Source organism: Rhinolophus sinicus, linkage group LG14 (genome assembly GCF_036562045.2).
Source record: "Rhinolophus sinicus isolate RSC01 linkage group LG14, ASM3656204v1, whole genome shotgun sequence".
In the NCBI taxonomy this organism is placed as follows: domain Eukaryota; kingdom Metazoa; phylum Chordata; class Mammalia; order Chiroptera; family Rhinolophidae; genus Rhinolophus; species Rhinolophus sinicus.
Window position 1 is genome coordinate 10,072,742 of NC_133763.1, and position 20,083 is coordinate 10,092,824.

The 20,083-nt window shown below is 40.3% G+C and overlaps 1 protein-coding gene across 17 annotated transcripts in view; it reads left to right on the top strand.

Annotated features, from left to right (window-relative positions):
• The window catches only part of EYA1 (EYA transcriptional coactivator and phosphatase 1), a 292,977-nt gene that overhangs the window by 218,503 nt on the left and 54,391 nt on the right, over window positions 1–20,083 (top strand). For all 17 annotated transcript variants that reach the window (XM_019726030.2, XM_074318728.1, XM_019726026.2 and 14 more), the window contains 2 exons: window positions 1,719–1,858; window positions 3,210–3,293. In XM_019726030.2, coding sequence (XP_019581589.1) covers window positions 1,719–1,858; window positions 3,210–3,293 — 224 coding nt within the window. The remainder of the gene's footprint in view (window positions 1–1,718; window positions 1,859–3,209; window positions 3,294–20,083) is intronic.

Here is a 20,083-nt window from a genome sequence, read left to right on the forward strand (position 1 = left end):
ATGGTGGCTGCCCAAGTTCTGTGTGGAGATGTAGATTGCAGAATATTTAAAGATAAAGGTCAAGACTTTTTCTTCAAAACACAGCTTTGAATCGACTGAACTCTTTAAAAAATGTATTCATTTCGACCTCCTGGTTCTCTACAGAGCGTGGAATAGACATGCTTGGTTTGAAACAGCTTGAGGACAGGATGCCAGTTATCTGCCTCTGCAAGAAGAGGGATCTAATGTAGATTTCGAGAATGCTTAACTTGGACCAGCCACATTGTAGTCTCACAGTTTTACAGGATGACTTAGCTCAAAAATGCATCGCAAATGACAAAAAGGGACCCATGGAGTGGAGTTGTTTGGGACTTCCTGCCCATCATAGGCTTAGTTAACAGGCTTGTAAGCCATTGAAGTGGTTTCTGGGCACAAGGACCACATGACTAGTTTATATAAGGAAGTTTGCTGTCTTGATTGCGATGGCAGAGGACACACAAAAGCCCCGTCTAAAAGCGATAGGCATCTCTTTAGGTTTTAAAGTTAAACAGGAGGCATAGAGCTGTTTCCTGTGATTCAGAAACGAAATTACTCTGTGAAAGTCCATTCCTATATTCCTGATTCATAAGGCTTGAACGTGGAGGTAATACTGCAACCACATGATTTGACATGTGGTGGAGTTGGGGCCGATAGTACAACAATAAAGCCTACTAGGTCTTCAGTAGTTTTCTGTTTGGTGAAATGTAACATCAGCAGTGTCTCAGAATAATCATTCCTCATATCAGATTGAGAAATTCCAACCCATATCTAGTAGAGAAATCTAGAGAAGAGTTGTGGGGAGAGAGCCAGCACACGCACATCTGGAATTTGGGGAGGTAGAAATTGTCCGACGTGTGAACTGGATGGATTGAGAGAAAAAAACGTACCTAGGGAGTGAGCGTAAGTGGTTTTTTGTTCATTCTGGAAATAGGGTAAGAGTCTGTCCCCAACTCCACAACTACTGCCCAGCCATTCTTCTGAGCTGCTTGGGGGTTGTTCTTTATTTTGTGGTTTCTATCGGATTATTTCTGTGGTTTCTCTGAGTTACCCAGATGAGTAATTTTAATGTGCTTTCTGGTTTCGGATTTTTGGTTCAAAGAGACAAAGACGCAGGAAGAACCTGTGATGAATGCCGCACAGAGTATGGGTATTGCCCATATAGCTCTCCTTATTTTGCCTGCTCTCTCTTCTCACATAAAATGGAGATTTTCTTTAATTTTCAGAGAAAAATCTGCCTGGTGATTTAGTTTTCCCTGCTCCAGAGCTGACTTTTCATTTTCATTTTTTCCCCATGAAACAGGAGCCATTTTTGTAGGTGGGAGAGCCGCCTGTAAGGCAAATGTGTGCACCTGTCTCAGTATGGCCAGGCACTGTTTGTGGAGTCAAAGAAACAAATGCGGAAGTGGGGGTGGGGCAGCACTGTCTGAGCATAAGGAACCACAAAGAAAATTTAGGCAACTTAGCACAACCTGTTGTCTCCCACCTTCCGTTGAATTTTAGTCATTTCTGATTACACATCCTTTCCAAACCAGTCTGGGCATCAAATATCTCATAAATGATTTACCAATGCAAGTAAAAGATCATGGAGAATCTGAGCAGAATGAAATGGGTTCTACTCTTCCCTGTGAATTACAACAAGGTTAGCTGTGGCACCATGGTGCCAGAACCGAGACATGAACTTCCTTCCTGTATTTCTACAGAGTACAGTACAATCCACAGCCCATCAACACCCATTAAAGATTCGGACTCTGATCGGTTACGTCGAGGTTCAGATGGGAAGTCACGTGGTCGGGGCCGAAGAAACAATAATCCTTCTCCTCCCCCGGATTCTGATCTTGAGGTATGTTACTACCAACCAACACTGGAATAAATCCCAAGGCATGTTAGCAGCTAACTGGTGGTTCTGTATGCCTGCAGCGTAAATGGCAGTGAGCAAGGTGTCCAAATGCTTTTATCTACTGCTTTCGTTGTCCATTTTAACTAGAAGTAAAGCATTATTTTCTCTCTTCCATATTAATTATAGGTAAAGCAATTGTGTGTTTTTTGTTCTGTTCCATTTAACTGGATGGTAAAGCATCTGTTTAGTTCTCTCTGAGGAAATGTAGTAAATTATATAAGTTGGCTGGAACAAAATTCTCTTGAACTGCTCTATCATTGCCATTTCAAGTAAGTGTTGTACTAAAAATCTTAATAAAATCCACTTTGAAATTAAAGACACACTTGTGTATGTTAAGACAGGAAAACCTGGAATATTCTGAACTGAAATGGTCATCATCTTATGAAACATGTTTTGGTGGAGTTCAAAAGCAGGAAGGATTAAATAAAACCTTAAAGAGGGGTAGATTTCATAGCCTTGAATCCACTGCAATTAAGTTTCTGGGGTTTTTTGCCAAAGTAAAATCGGATGGTGGAAAACATGATTATTTGGGCCAAAAAGAGGAAAATTTTCAGCAGAACCTATATATATGACTATGTACTGGTCTGAGTAGAAATTGGAAGAAGGAAAGCAGGCTTGAGGCCTTTTGTCGTATCTCAACGACCTTTTTAAAATGAGTTCTTCAACTCCTATTCCAAATATCCCGAAGTGTGTCAAGAGCAGGTGTGTCTGCTTAAATTGTTAGCGATGAAATCTGAAGAAAAATTGGCAGGAACAATATATAACCCATGCATTTGATAACAGCCCAGTATGTAATACAAGGTGAATAGATGATATAAAGTTTTTGTTTTTGTGTACAATTTTTTAATACTTGGCTCAATACGAATAAAATATAAGAATAGCTGTTTTAACACCTTTTAATGGACAGACAGCAGTGTTTAGGAGAAGATAAAACTGAACGATTTTTGATTGAGTGAGACTCTGTCTCAGAAGTTATAAAGAGACTAGCTTTAGCTCATTTTTCATTTCTTCGGAACTAAGACTGATAATCTACTCAGGAAGTAAAAAGGACATATATTATTATTTCTTTCCTATATTTATAGTGATATTGCTAATGTATTCTCTTCTATTAATATTTCATCCAAGGTTGTATCTAGAGAAAAACTGGGGGATAATACTCTTTGGAACAGCTGTATTAAAAAAAAAAAAAGTAAATTCAAATTTTTCATTTGTTTCCCATTTCACGTTAAAGTGAACTGAATAACAGGTTTCTCAACCAAGGGAAAGACACATTGATTTGGTTCTTTCTTTGCAGAGAGTGTTCATCTGGGATTTGGATGAGACCATCATTGTTTTCCATTCCTTGCTTACTGGGTCCTACGCCAACAGATATGGGAGGGTGAGTACCAAGAGGCATTTGTTTTTTCTTTAGAGTAAATAAGCCTAGAAGTGAATGTTTAGTTCAAATGGGAATGTGGTTTAACTTTAAATAATAAATTAAAAATATAAAAGTAAAATAACTTGATTTTTTGATATAGTCAAATATATAAGTAAGGCAAAAATTCATAAATGAGCAAAAGGAGATTTTTGTTAGGTTCTTCAAAATGAGATAAACTTTTTGCAATTAAATTCATTCTTATTTTGGACCCCGATTAATAAAAGTGATTGCATGCTGTTCTAGGATGAAATATTAACATGTGTAGATAAGAAAGATAGATCTTTTAGGTTGTAGGTTTTTATTGCCATGTCCTTTTTATTCTTTTTATTCACAACATGTTCAATGGAGGAAATATGCCACATGCTATTGTCTTTGGTGATTAGCAGTGTTAGTATTTTATTTTCAAAGCACCTGTTATGACTGTCTTTATAAGTCCCTTTGCTACGGGGCTAAATTTTTTTGAATGGTATGTGAAATTGGGCCTCAGGATGACAATAGGACCAATACATTTATGTTGGAGTTGTTACAATACTTACCTCGTGTTGTAGGAAGAAAATAATATTGTAGACCACCTTCCATGAGTAGACCTTCAGTTTCAATGTTCTGCATTTGAGTTTCCCAAAACTTTGGAAATTCTTTTTGCTATATTGTTTGATGGATTCATAAACCTTTCCCACACAAAAATCATGTTATTTAAAGTGGCTACAGGTAATTGCTGAAATTGTTCTGTGAATATGATATATATACATATATATATATATATATATATATATATATATATATATATATAATCTTTAAAGAAATAATACTACAAATCTTAGATTCTTGAAGCTATTGGTTTAAAGCCTTGGGAACGGAATTCTTATGTCTGGTGGCTCCAGGGATTTATCACAATTTACGTTAAAATCAATATGCATAAAAGGTGCATGCTGTCATTACAGATTTTATCCAGTTATTCTTTGTTTCAATAAATATAATTGAGTACCTACCATATAGGTGTAGTCTAGAGGTCAAAGTAGGGGAATTATCAATTGAACTTCACAGTGCAACTTCCCTTCTCATAAACCTAAAGATTTGCCTAATCAAAAAACAAAAAACAAAACGAAAACAAAAAAGGCTCGAAAAATGCACATTTGTAAGAGTAAGAATAGTTCACCGTTTTGAATTTCTGTTCAGAAATAAGGTATTTAAAAGACACCATATGTCCCATCTTATTGTTAAACACATGTTCTATAAGTAGAAGACAATCAACAAAAATTCAAATTACAAAAATAAAGCCATAGAACCAGTCATTCAAAGAAAGTCTCTACTGTGTGGTTAGCACAATAAGTAGTCCAAATCAACTGTGCTGTTTTTTGTTTTGTTTTTTAATATCAATACTAATACTTTTTTATCACTAACAATAGTGATAGTCTTGTTTTTACAAAAACTACTGAAAAGCTAATTAAAGATTAATCACTGAAATATCAACATGTAGCTAGTAGGAAGATTCTTGAAGATCTTCTTAATGGAACCATCATAATGTTCCTATAACTAACTTCTAAGGAAGAAAGCTGTCTTCTAAGGAAGGAAACACGCAAGTGTTGGAAAAAGCATTCACTTAGAAAACCAGCATTTGAAAACCATCCAGAAATTCTCAAGTCTTTAAAAGCTTCCTTAGTAAGAGCCAAATTGATTCAGAGAGTGTTGTTTTCATCAGTTCTTTGTAGCCATTGAAAGGGGCCAGTTTAGAGGGAGGTGGTGAACATCCTATGACCTACCGACCTCCCATCAATCTTTGACCATAAATTACCAGTTTACACATGGAATTCACACCTAACTTAGAAACTGCTCACTCCCTAGACTTTTTCATTCAGAGTCTCGCAATATCTAACCAAAACAGTACAAATACCGTGAGTTTTCTTTTAAAAAATGTCAACCGTTAGTATTTGAAGGCTTTATCAAATAGTATTTTGTTTGTTAGTTTAATTTTCTCGTACTAGGGCATGTGCTAAAACATTTCATCTCATATAATTCTCAAAAGCCACAATTACATATTCTTTAAAGTATAGGTGATTTGAGATATAAGCTTATCCTTCATTGATAAGTTGATGGGGGTTGGGGGGGGGGGAGCAAATTCAGAATGGCTAGTTACGGAAGGTCTTCTGAGTAAGACTTTGAGCCTGAGGTCGGAAAGACCTGAAGAGGCCAATGGGTCATGTGACCATCAAGAGAAAGAGAGATCTCAGCAGAGGAAACAGCAAGTGCAGAGGCACGAAAGCGCTTGCTGCCTAAGGGACAAGGAGGCCAGTGTGGCCCAGCTTAGTGATGGAGATGCCAGTCAAGAGAGATGAGGGTAAAGGGCCACCAGCCATAGTCCAGAGAGTTGATCTCAGTGCACATGCCATGGGAAGTCATTCGAGAACTTCAAGGGAGGACATGACAAGATCTGACTTAGATTTTCAGATTACTTTGGCAATGGTGGAGAATTAATGGTAGAGGAAAAGGAATGGGAGAATGGGGTTGGGGGGCAGCAGTGATCTGATGCGCTAGCAGTAGAAATGGAAAGCACTGGTTGGATTCTAGGTTCTGTTGCAGGTGGAGAAATTGGATTTGGAGATGATTTGGATTGGGCTGGAGGGCAATAAGTCAAAGGGAGGAATGGAAAGACCATTCCTAGGTGTCGGTCCTGAGCAACCAGAAGAAGTCATACGAGAATGTTGCCATGGGGAAGCACTTATTTGGAGAGGAAATGGAAAGTTTGGTCAGTCTGAGATGCCTGTTAGACATCCCATTGGACCAGCAAAGGAGGCAGTTAGCAGGTGAGCCCGGGACACGGGGCAGTGGTCAGGGCTGCAGGTATCAGAGTTAGAGGCGACAGTGCCCAGCTCAGGGTCACCAGCTCCACAGACACTCTTAGCTTGATTTTTTCCAAACCGGTTATCAAGCACCTTCTTTGTGCTGGCTGCTCAAGGTCAGCCTGTTGTCTCGTTGTCCAGATAGGTTTTGAAGACATAATTGCTGAGGATGTTGAATCCTAGCCTGAAGCATGCCAGAACGCTGGCTCCATGTTATCTTCATTGGAGAACTTGAGAGTCAGGCAGAATTGGCTCTCAAATCTGATGATGAGGCCTTGTGAAATATCTACAGTTCAACAAGGATTCTTCCTCACAATAATAATAATAACCAACTGATCAGAGCACCCTGAATCCCCTTGGTTTGTTCCCCCGAGGCTGAGGAGAGAAGTCTTAAAGCAGCTCAGGGGCCAGCCTTCTTTGTGGGAGCACAGATTTCATGGTGTTCCCCAGCATTGTCCAGCGGAGCATGGACGGCTGGGCCTTACTCTACAGGCACAGAAAGTCATGAATGCCTGACAATGTGATAGCTGTTCTGTCTCTATGGGAACCAGATACTTGAGTAGCAGCTTAGTCACAGCAGCTTAGGCAACTCAATGAGTCGGCCATTCAGTAAGGGGATACAGGATCTGGTTGATATAATGCAAAATTAGGGCATGTTACAGCAAAATGTACCAAAAAAAGTTTGAGAATGTCCCACCTCCCGCATAATCCCAGCTCTGGGAAGCAGGCACGTTGGGTGTTAGAAGGAAGTGTTTTATAACAAAGGTGATGGGAACTGAAAGAGGGTGGTAGGTACAGTGCAGGCTCAGCTAAGGAAAAAACACAGCACATCAGCAGGAAAATAACGTCCATGGGTGGTACTGTAAATGAGGTTGTTGTTAACAATATCTGTCCCCACTTTCTTTGCTTAATGCATTTTTAGAAGTTGCTTTTAAACTAAATCTGAAGAAAATGAGTCTTGATTTTTTTTTTCATTGAATGCTCTTAAAATAGACAACAAAATCCAGTTGTCATATCAAAGCACACACTCCGAACTTCTATTGCAAATAAGTGTCGTGCTGATGCCCCAAACGTGACACCCCTCCTGTGGGAGGACTCCCCGAGATAGCTACAGCCAATGGCTTTACTGCTCCGATACTTTCCTTTTACTGTATCATATGGATTTGGGCTAAAATAGGTCTTAAAAGTACACTCCTCATTTTATACAGAAACCTAAACATGAGTACTCAGGACAACATAAAACTTAGCATTTTTCATTGTAGGCCCTGCTTACCAAGAATTTCCTATGTGGCCAGTACTCATTTAATTCAACATTAGCGCTCCGAAAGTGCTATGACGAAGCCCATTTTATAGATGAGGAAACTGAGGCTTAGAAGAGGTTAGAGACCAAATGTGTAGAACACTGAGCACTATGAATGGCATAAAATAAATATTAATTATGTTTTAATGTATTTGAACCTTGACAGTAAAAAACTTGAATCTGACCTAGTGGCAATATGTGGTAGGGTCTTCAAGTGTATGAAGTGCTAATATGTGACACACCTTATAGTGTGCTATAATAGAAAGGGCCTCAGGTGTGAATTCACATAGCTCTAGACTCAAATCCAAGCTCTGACTTTTCAGGGCTTGTTTTTTTTGTTTTTGTTTTTTTTTTTAGCCTTGGGCAAATTATTTATTCCTACTGAGCCTCAGTTTCCTCATGCATAAAGCTGTCTACTTGACTTGCAGAATTGTCTTAAGTATTAAGTTGTGCCAACTATATTTCAATAAAGCTGGGGGAAAAGAAAGATTTCAGTTGTGCCACGAATTTGAAGGTCCCAGCACCGCACCTTAGTAATAGCAATAACTTCATAATAACAGCAGCATATATGTCCCTTGTTGATCTTGTATCTGCTGTCTGAGCACTTGTTTGATAACGCACCGGGCATCTGCGAGGGTCCGAATTGTCACAGCAACTTTAGATCAACTAAACCTTCCTAGTTAGTTTAATACTGTCGTTAGTCAGTTCACGGATGAAAGAAAAATTTGAAAGCACTTTATCAAGCCCAATTCTTCAGAACACCCCAGTTAGCCAGTAAGGATTGCTGTTCTTACCCTTTTTTAGGGGGCAACATTAAACTCCAGAATCATTTGAGGGTTGACCTTCCACGGTGGCTGGTGAAGATGCTAAACTCTTAACGTGCACCAAAGCAGCCAGACACCCCGTGCCCTCCTCGGACTGTAAAGTCTCTGGTCATTTAAACAGAATGACCGATCTTGTGGAACTTCCAGACCACGGGTGGGCAGGCCTCTTCTGTGAGGGGCCACCTGCCTGTCTTAACTCCTCAGCTAACGCAGCCACAGACAATACGTCAACAAACGAAGGTGGCCGGATCCCAATAAAACTTTACTTGTAGTTCCCAAATTTGACTTTCATGTAATTGTCACGTGTCATGAAATATTATTCTTCCTTTGGTTTTTAAAAATCTAGAGCAGAGGTCTAGATCAGAGAATGACAGACCATATCCTGGAGGCCAAGTCTGGTTCGTGGCCTGCTTTTGTGTGGCAAGCTGAGAATGCCATTTACGTTTTTAAAGAGTTATTTAAAAAGAAGAGAAAGAATGTGTCTCAGAGATTGTAGACAGCCTGCACAAAGCCTAAAATATTTATTTTCCATCCCTTTAGAGAAGCAGTTTGCGTGTCTCTGCCTAGATCAGGCTCTTAACTTGGTGTTGATTAGTTTTAACCCTGGCTTCAGGGCACCAGGACGCTCTGTGGCCGAGCAGTCTGTAAGCTGGGTGCAGGCACAGTGTGTCGGCCGCTGGGGTCCCAGGGAACCACGTGTCAGCACATGAACTTGTTAGGGTGAGTGAAATGGCTGGGACACATAGGCCCAACGTGCCAGGATTTAAATGTGATAGGAATTTACCTGTTACTTAATGGTTTCAGTGGGTCTTCCAGGTGGCTCAGTCTGGGCAAAGTGTGGTCAGGCAGGTAAGGTTGTACCATCTCCCCAGGGAGCTTCTGAGGCTCCTGTGAGCATTGTCATCTACTTTCTAGCCCACAGGGAGAACAAGCAAGGAGGGTATGAATGGAAGGCTTCTAAGCCAGGCTGAGAAGGGGCGCACACCTCTGCTAATACAGCCCAGGGCCGGGGAGGCAGGGAAAGGGAGCCTTGCTCTGTCCCCAGGAAGAAACAGAGGATGGATCGTGGGGGACAGGTAGTGTGAAAGCCACAGTTCTCAGCTAAGAACCATTTGACCAGCGAGAGACCCAAAGCACACTTCCCAACCCTCGTGGTAGCCGTGGCCACCCCAGCAGAGCAGTGCTCAGGGCTGAGTGACAGGTGTGCTGACGAGTGCCGAGCGGCCAGTTCAATAGCAAAGGACTGTTCCCTGGTTTTAGTTTCTTCTTTCATATATCAGTGCCAAGTCAGATCAAAAGGATGAGATAATTTATGGTCCCAAGTATAACTTGTGGATACTGTAGAATAGCGGGGCATCTAAACTCTCAAATCAAAAACACGATGCTTTCGACAATCAGGGCTGTTCAGCTACAAGAGCCTTCTTCGTCCCTTTTCTTTGCTCTTATCCCGACAGTTGCCCTCTTTCCTTTAACCACCAGCTCCTTCCCCCAACTGGCAGTGATACAGCAAGGCCTCAGTTACGTCATCCATAGGTTCTTCAAAACTGCAGAATGAGACCAATTTGCCCATAGGCTAATTCATAGAAACAAGCGTTCAATTCCTACTGCGTATTTCTGGTCTCAGAAACATCACCAAACTTCTAAAGACCTAAACACTTTTAAACATTGAAATAAATGTCAACTATACAGACATTTAAGAAAGATTCCGAAAAACAAGTAAGATAACTATTTTCCACCCCACGTATTCCAGCTCAGGGTTGCGGGTGGCAGGAACCTGTCCCGCAGCTCAGGGCACAAGGTGGGACCCACCTGGACAGGACGCCCTTTCATCGCAGGGCCACCCACACCCGCACCCACTCAGACGGGGACAATGGAGAAACGTCCATTCACCTCACGTGGACATCACTGGGATGTGGGAGGACACCAGTTTACCCCGAGAAAACCCACAGACACGGGGAGACCATGCACACGCCACACAGACAGTGGCCCAGCCGAAAGTTTCTCAACTTTGTAATGAAACCACATTATTTGAGGACCTGCTGCATATAACTGAAATGTATGTTCCTGCAACCTTCTTGAATAAAACCTTATTTTTCTTACCCATCTATGTGAATGGGCCTGCGGTGGCCGCCCATCACACTGGCCTGCCTCTGCCAGCTCTGGGCCTCCTTGCTCTGTGGCCTCAGGAGAAGCGCCTACATCTGAGTCTCACTTGTTCCATCGTAACCTTCCCCTCTAGAAGATGGCAGTCATCTCAGGGCTGTTGGAAAAGCGTTGCAAAGCACCTGGAAAGATACCCAGAGCCATTCCATAAATAGAGCTGTTATTGCTTACTTTGGGGGTTCAGGGGGAGAGTGGGCACTACTGCCTATTGCATTGGTCCAGGTAGCAGAGAGGGAGAAGGAAATTCAGAGCATAACTACGCAGGGAAATGATAGGCAAAAGGGCTGCATGTCTGTCTATAAAGTACATTGAGAGGATCAGACTTGTAGGAGATGGGCAGCAGAAAATGTGTTGAAACAGGAATGAAAACATCGCTTTTTTCAGCTTTTCCAGTTGACACGATCTACCATTTATGATCTAATTAGTGCCTTCTTTTTCCCCTGAGGAAACCGTGGCTCCGAACACTGAAATGATTGGCCCAAGGACACAAATCTGTTCACTGAGCACACCAGGACTATAATCAAATCTTCTGATTGGCCCATTGCCCTCCAAGGAGGGCTGCAGGGAGCAGTGAGTGCCAGGATTTTGAGCTGCAGGCATGGGAATGCCATGAGCAATATTAAAACGGTGGAGTGGCATGCTGGAAGTGTACAATTTGGAAGATTAATCCGATAACAAAGGAGATTATTGCAGTGTTCCTGGTAGGAAATAATAAAGGCCTAAGAAAATGTCTGTAACCCTAGGAAGGAGAGAGAGATAGGAGACTGGTTACAAATGAAACCTAGATAGGTCTTCTGATTGGATTTAGCTGTTTAGCCTTTTCGCTGGCACTGCGTGGTCCCCTATGAGTGGAGGCCAATTTGGCCAGGTTGCTCCGACTTTCTTCTTCCTCCCTCTTTGTACCCCTTTTTGGCAGTTGTCCCATGTTTGGGGCTCACGGGGTTTTCTCCACAATCAAAACTAATCTTTGGAGTGGTGAGGTTCTTTCTCTGACTCTCTACTTGGCTATTATTTTCATGATGTTGAAAGGGAGTCTCTTAAGTAAGGAGAAAATTAAAGCAGTCAGTTGTCACATATCTAATCAGTAAAAATGACCTGATCAGCCTCCCCACAAGTTTGGCTTTTTTTTTTTAATCAGCCAGTAGCTCAACCGTGATTTATGTTCCATGTGTCTACACTCTCTCATGGTATTCCAGATTATTTCTTAATTGGCATCAGAACTACACCCATCTCCTAAAATTTGGCATTTTGTAGCAGCTGTTCAGTGACAGAACCTAAGGACAGAACAATTGTAAAAAATTAATATTTCATTGATGGCATTGATAACTTTAGAGAGGTGGAAGGTAATCAGTGGAACGTTTGGGTTTCAAAGGTTGTCCATATCATTTACATAACACTCCTAGTAATATTTTTGGAAAGAAACAACATTTTAGCATATATTTCTTTTCTTCTCTCAGATAAGGGAGCTACTTTTCTAATCTTATCTTTAATCCTTTTCCTTGTGAGCAACCAGCATGGGGCCTTGAAAATAAGCCCTCTGAGTGCCCATTCTTGTTTTTCAGCTTTGTTTTCTCCAAAACAAAAGATCTTGAATGGGGAGGATTTATTTTAAATGACACACAGGCCCTGTTTGTGGCTGTAATATTAGCATTCTAAATGAGGAATTCTTGAAAGGGTCCAAAATGGGTTTGTTTTTTGTGTGCTTTTTATTTTTGTCTTGTGTTTGATTGATAACCACCCAAAGATTTGTTGTTGATCTGAGCGTACTTTACAAGATTTTCACACTGACCAACAAATCCTCATAAACCTGCCCACAGTGTTAGTATCACACCTGAGTCACCACAACTCTCAGGAATTGCTTGTCACTGGAGACTTTAGCTGCCCACATAGGACCAAGGCAGCTAGAATTTAGAAACCTTATCTTTTATCCACACATTCAGAATGTTGCACTTTCTGAAAGAGTTGAACCATCTTCTAGTAACACTTTCTAGCATAAGATTAATTCTTTAAATAGCAAATTTTTTTTTGAAGATTTTATTGGGGAACAGGACTTTATTGGGGAACAGTGTGTACTTCCAGGACTTTTTTCCAAGTCAAGTTGTCCTTTCAATCTTAGTTGTGGAGGGTGCCGTTCAGCTTCAAGTTGTTGTCCTTTCAGTCTTAGTTGTGGAGGGTGCAGCTCAGCTCCAGGTCCACTTGACGTTGCTAGTTGCAGGGGGTGCAGCCCACCATCCCTTGCAGTACTCGAGGAGTTGAACCGGCAACCTTGTGGTTGAGAGGACGTGTTCCAACCAACTGAGCCATCCAGGAGCTCAACGGCAGCTCAGCTCAAGGTGCCGTGTTCAATCTTAGTTGCAGGGGGCGCTGCCCACCATCCCTTGCAGGACTCGAGAAATTGAACTGGCAACCTTGTGGTTGAGAGCCCACTGGCCCATGTGGGAATCAAACCGGCAGCCTTCGGAGTTAGGAGCATGGAGCTCCAACTGCCTGAGCCATCGGGCCAGCCCTTTAAATAGCAATTTTGTAAAACACGATAGTTTCTACTTTTTTTTAATCCAAAATAGAAGAACCATTTCTAGGAGTTTGTGTAGATTTCATCTCACAGATGTAATGGGGTACAGATTCAACTGGAGAGGCAAAAGACATTTATCATATATTTAAAACATACTTATAAATTGAAAACAGTAATAGATAAAAAATTTAAAGCAAAATTAATGTGGGAGGCTTTCAGGAAAACAAATTCCCAACACCATATGTACTTTGTAGAATTCTGAATTACTAATTCAGAATTCTGGAGCTGTCTAAAATTAGAACACTAACTTGGGTATTAAAATCTTTCTTAAAGGTCTCAACATAAAGAATTTAAATTGGACAAATTTATATTGCCTTATGTGTTTGCTTGATTTATTTAACCATTAAATTTTTTTGCTTTTTCAATTTAGAAAAATAAGATGGTAAAAGAAAAGGAATAAAAGGGCAGAATGTGCAAGGGTGTGTAAATAGGAACCAGAGCTACATTAAAAATAGGAACAACTTTTTCTTTTAATGCTTTACTGGTTTATCTAAGCAATAAAGAGATATTGCTTCCTTATTAGTATTTGGTGCTATTTTTAGTTGTCCTTATAGTAAAACTCAAATGACTTACAGTTCTTTTTGGACTATATAAGATCTAATGTTAATATTTGGCATTTTACAAAGTCTGACCATTAAGTTCGCGAACTTGCCACTATGCATTTACGTTGGCAGCACTGTACAAACAGCTCAGTAAGGTTTCATAACCTTGGTATATCAGTGTATCGCAGCTGTGTTCATGTTGACATGTGGAGGTGTCTTGCTGAGTGGCGTTCATTATTGTTGCGTGTTTTTGTGTGCCATCGCAAGGATGTCTGAGCTTGAATTAGAGCAATGAATAAATATTAAATTTCTTGTTAAACTTGGCAAGAGTGGAAGTGAAATCAGGGACACATTAGTCCAAGTTTATGGGGATAATGCCATGAAGAAAACGGCAGTATACAAATGGACTAAATGTTTTTCTGAGAGGAGAGAACGCGTCACTGATGAAGAGAGGTCAGCGCAGCCAGTAAAGAGCAGAACTGACGAAAACATTGCAAAAATTCATCGAATTGTGCGTCAGAATTGTTGGCTGACTGTGAGAAGCATAGCAGATCAAGTAAACATAGATAAACAGTTAGGAAAATCTTAACTAAAAATCTTGGCATGAGGAAGGTGTGTGCAAAAATGGTCCCAAAGGAACTCACCAATGAACAAAAGCAAAGGAGAGTGGAAGTTTGCCAAAACATTCTGGAGAGGCCAGACGAGGTTTGGGGCCATGTTATCATTGGTGATGAAATGTGTGATACCAATGAGACCCTGAAACAAAGCGTCAAAGTGCACAATGGAAATCAGCCAATTCTTCATGACCAAAAAATTTCCGTCCGTCCAAATCAAGAGTCAAAATGATGTTGCTAACCTTTTTGGATATCAGAGGGATTATTCATTATGAATTTGTGCCAACTGGACAAACTGTTAACCAAGTTTACTATTTGGAAGTGCTGAAAAGGCTGCGTGAAAAAGTTAGATGACTTGAATTTTTTGCCAATGAGTTGTGTCTCTTGCATCACGACAATGCACCAGCTCACATGGCACTGTCTCTGAGGAAGTTTTTAGCCAGTAAACAAATAACTGTATTGGAACACCCTCCCTACTCACCTGATCTGGCCCCCAATGATGTCTTTCTTTACCTGAAGACAAAGGAAATATTGAAAGGAAGACATTTTGATGACATTCAGGACATCAAGGGTAATACAACAACAGCTCTGATGGCCATTCCAGAAAAAGAGTTCCAAAATTGCTTTGAAGGGTGGACTAGACACTGGCATCAGTGCATAGCTTCCCAAGGGGAGTACTTCAAAGGTGACAATAGTGATATTCAGCAATGAGGTATGGAGCGCTTTTTCTAGGATGAGTTTGCGAACTTAATTGTCCAACCTCATACATAGTCATATAGTAGTAGAAGCCTAGCTGTAATTCCTGCTTCCTGTGAGTTTATAAATTAATAAAGGAGACTTTTGGTAGGAAATGAATGAATCTTCAACAGCAGTTCTTCGTTGGGGCAAAACTATTCTGAACTAATGCCACTCTAAATCCACAAAGAGGGAAACCACAGAATCTCCAGAGAAGTAATGGTGCTCAGAAGTCTTCCTGTATTATTCATGACAAGCATTCTTTAGTAGCTCCAATCATTGAACTAGTAAGAAATAGCCCATAATAGGATGTCAAACGATTACACTAGCATTGTGGACCAGAAAAACAGGTCAGGATCCCAAGAGCTGTACAACCAAAAAATAAAGGCCAGAGGCCCTAAGTGAGGTGTGTCTAGGGTTACTGCTCTTCTTAAATGACCCGGGGAAGTGTCCTTCGCAGCTGGTCAACACTGCAGTGCGACACTGCTGTTCCTGAATGTGAGACATAGGTCCTGAGGCTTCAATATAAATGTTGAAGTTCCTCTGGTTTTCCAGAAAAGAACATCCCATAGGATGCACATTAGTTGCGTTCATACAGGCAAAGCAGGGTCTGACATCAATTCTTGTGTATATTCTAAGTTTCAATTAAGTCTGGGTACAGATTACCGAGCAAGTCGTCACACTTTCTTTTCAACAAACAGTGATATGCTGAGGAACTTTGCACGGCTTTTACAATTTTGACTTAATTTTCTTTTTTTTTTTTTTTTTTTGGCATTTTAAAAGTATGATTTGAGGGGGTTTTAAATTGTCAAAAGAAATATTTTTAATCCATGGTTTTACCACCAAAAGACAGCCAGTCTTGTCTTGGTGAATATTTTTTATACATTTAAAAAAACTTTAATTATGGAAACGTCTAAAAATATACAAAAGTAGATGGAATAGTAGTATAAGGAAACCCAGTGTGACCTCTCCCAGCTTTAACAATTATCAAGTTCAATGCAATCTTGTTGTGTCTGTATGCTTACCACAGCCTTCCCCTACCCTGCTCTGTCCTAGGACTATTTTTCAAAGCAAATCCCAGATACCATATTATTGCATTTGTATATATTTCAGTGGGTATTTAGGACTCCATTAAAAAATTTTTTTTAGAATAGAAATAGTAGCTGATACTCAGTATCTTAGCAATCTAGCAAAATTAATAGTAATTTCCTAATACTATATGTCTAATCAACAGTTACCTTCCTCTAATTCTCGTTAATTTTTATTTTAAATTATGATAAAATATACTTAATATAAACTTTACTTTCTTAGCAATTTTTAAGTGTACAGTTCCATCGTGTTAAATACATTCACATTGTTGTGCAACCAATCTGCAGAACACTTTTCATCTTGCAAAACTGAAAGTCTAGCCATTGAACAACTCCCCATTCTCTCCTCCCCACAGCACTTGGCAACCACCATTCAACGTTTTGTCTCTATGATTTTGACAAGTCTAAATACTTCATATAAGTAAAATCATACAGTATTTGTCTTTTTGTGAGTGGCTCATTTCATTTTGCATAATCACTTTTTGATAGTAGCAATCCTAATGGGTGTCAGGTGGTATCTCATTGTGATTTTGATTTATTTCCCTAATGATTAATGATACTGGGTATCTTTTCATGTGCCTGTTGACCATTTGTATTGTCTTCTTTCGAGAAATATCCATCTAGGTCCTTTGCCCATTTTTCAGTTAGATTTTTGTTGCTGTTGTTGAGTTGTAAGAGTTCTTTGACATTCCGAATATTAGCCTCTTATGGAATATACGAGTTGCAGATATTTTCTTCCATTTCATAGTTTGCCTTTTCACTCTGTTAATTGGGACCCTGATGACCAGAAATTTTTAGATGTAGTGTAATTCATCTAAGTAAAGCCTGTAGCATGACCATGATGAAAGCGTGCATTTTTTTGGTGCTCTGCCCAGCATGCAAGAGTTCTTTGCCTGTAGGTTATGGGCACAATTATTTTAGAAAAAACTTTTAAAATGTCTATTCCAAGTAGCAGCAGAGTGCCCCTGCTAATAATTCCTTGTGTGGGGACTAGTATTGGACCTAGTCCAGTGGAGAGATGGGCTGGATGGCTTCGTCATTAAGCTCAGTTTCATAACTTGTCATCCTAAGAGAATTACCAGACGGAAGTGTGAAGCCAATTGAACAGCCTGCAGGAGTAACAGTTTCTGCGTCTGGTGGTTGAGTCTTGGCAAAGTCAGATTTCTAATTGCTATGGGTCAGGCTTACTACAAAATGCATTTTTAATGATGCTTCACGTTTATCGAATGCCCTAGCTCATCTAGGAAACAAAACAAGGCGACAAGAGACCATATCCTAGTGTAGCAGTGTACCAGTGTCCACATGTATTTACAGACACCCTTTTATCACTTCAAACTAGATTATGGATTTTTAATATGTAAATTCAACCCCGGTGGACATAAGTCTCTCTAGAGACTGAATTTAATGGCATTCCAGCATTTCTATGTGCTGATTTTATTTAGAATTTCTTTTTTTTTTTTCTTTTTAAACATTTTCATGACACGAATATCTAGTATAACAGCAGTGATCAGGCTGGAGGGAAAAAAGACACAGGAAAAGAATGACAATGGACTAAGGATGGTTGATACTGGTGATTTCGGTATAGGATGATAATAACTTTATTCTCTGTGGGCAGTTCTCTGTTCTAGAAGCAAGAGAAAACGATCTTGAGGCAACAGGAGAATTAAAGATAACTTGATAGAGGATAAAAGCAAAACAATTGTTTTAGGCCTGGGTGTACCCTCAGCAGATTTCATAGTTATTTAATTTTTCTACCTAATGTTGCCTTCTGTTCAATAGAAATAATCGTCTTGGGTTAGCCCACAACAGCCTAGCATTGCAACAAGTTCTTTTACTTTATTTTCATTAATTTAAGAATATATTTGCAATTCAATATAATGTCAAAATAATTTAGGAACAGGGTTAAATTCATTTGTGTGTGTGTGTGTGTGTGTGTGTGTGTGTGGTGTGGTGTTGGATGTGTTTATTTTAGTTTGGCTAAGAAACAGCTTGAGAAGAAGGTCTCCACTTGTAGAATTTCCTGGGCATAAAAGCTACAGTAAATGTAAGTGTTTCTTAATTAAGCAATGTAGATGATAAAACAGTTGACTGTATTTTCTCTTTTTGAGTCTCTTCACTCGACTATTCAATTTTTACTAAGGAACTAAATTTCAGAACACGTAAGAATATATTTTGCAGAATGATGTGATGCATGCCACTATTGAGTTTCAAAAAATAAATAATTGTGCATTGATCTTCTGCTGGTATTGTCCACTTCATTAAGCAGATGAGTAAGGTTTTATAAGCAAGTATTCCAAGAATGCGCTGCTGTTTAAACAGGTACAAATTCATCAGGCATTGTTAATGAATATGTTTAACACTATGTTCTATAGATAAAATGAGTTTAGGATTCAGATGTCCATTTGTTTCTCCTAAGGTAGGGATCTAGGATTTTTTTTGTTTGTTTGTTTGTTTTACTGACACTGAACACTAACAACTAATTACAGATAAAAATTAATATTTTATTGTTTCTTCCTTGGGATTATTTGAAATACTCTCTGTGTATTGCTTTTCACTCATTTATTCCTCCACCCAACTTTGGGAAAACCCCTGTGCCTGGCATTGCGCTAGGTCCCAAGGATGCAGAGATAAGGATGTAGGGGTGTCGCTGTGCCCCCCTTAGGACAACACACGCAGCTGTGGGACGCAGCAGCCCATGAGCCTGGCTGGGAAGCATCAGGGAGGAGGAGACATGGACTGACAGGGGTAGCAGGAGAAGCTGTGCAGGGACGCTGGACGTGAGCGTGCAGGCTTGGGCACCTCGGTAGATGAATGTGGGTAACAGTGCAGACTGACTGTGTGCCCGTTTTCGTTATGGTCTTGGGTGGGGACTTCCATGAGAGACACTTCACTTTTACATCGGTCCTCTGCCTAGTCATCTTTTGAAGAAAAGATTTCATGATTTAAAAAAATAGTTTGAAAAATTAGACATAGGTCCTATGTTGGGGAGGTTAGCAAGAGTCAGACACTTTGGGGGCCTCTCGTACTTGTTGAGGTGTTGGGATGTTCCCTAGAAAGAGGCAGGAGAATGGAAGGGGCATGGGGAGACCCCACGTATAGAGCCAGAGCCTAACATGGACTTCTACAAAGGAGACACATGGCTGGGGCAAAAATAAAGGGTGGTGAGTATAAGGAAGGCGTGAAGTCCAGGTCCAAGTGGCCAGATGTGGAGATTGATTTGGTGTGGGGGTCAAAAGAGGCTGTTTAGAATAATGCCAAGGTTTGGGCTGGGAGGGTGCCATTCTCCCAAAGAAGGAAAAAAGTAGGTTTCCAGGGGAAATACGAGGACTCCAGTTTGCAGCACACTGAGCGTCAGGTGCTCTGCCGGGCATCCAAGTAGAAATGCCCAATAGGTTGTTGGTATGTGGGAAAATCATTGAGATCTAATTTAATAGAGGGGAGTGGGGTGGCGGGAGAAGGCACAACTGTGCCGGGCTCTGTGTGGCAGGGTGAATAGAACGAGGGATGGCTGCAAACAGTGCCAGGGACCAGCATCATTTAACGGATAGGTCATGGACAGTCAGATTCTAGGAAGATGCCCAGAAAAGATGGATGATGTGACAGGCACCGGGGAAGGAAAAATGTCAAGAAGAGATCAGATGGTGGTGGCAAGTGCCGCAGAGGGGTCACGTTCAGAGAAGAATGGAAATATTTGGCAAAAAGGTTTACTTAAAACCTGTTTGAGGTGGAGGCAAAGTTTTATAATTTTTCAAAAGTGATGTAGCAAAACATGGTGTTTTGAAAGCAACCGTTTCCGAACTGCAGCTCTGGAATTCGTTACTGTAAAGCGCAAGAAAAGTAAGGTTAAGCCAAAGACGTGGTGATTTTAATGTCTCAGTGTTGGCCTTAAAAAATGTGTTTTTTTCTTTCTTCTTCTAAATATGCCAAAATAAGCCATCAAGCTATGACTCATTTATTATCCGTTCAGTGTAAGTTGTTGTCACATTTGACTTGTACCGGACCTATTTTTAAAATGTGAAAGGCATGAAAAGATTATTAGAAGAGGAAACGAAAATCGAACCTCGATGTGAGAGCCC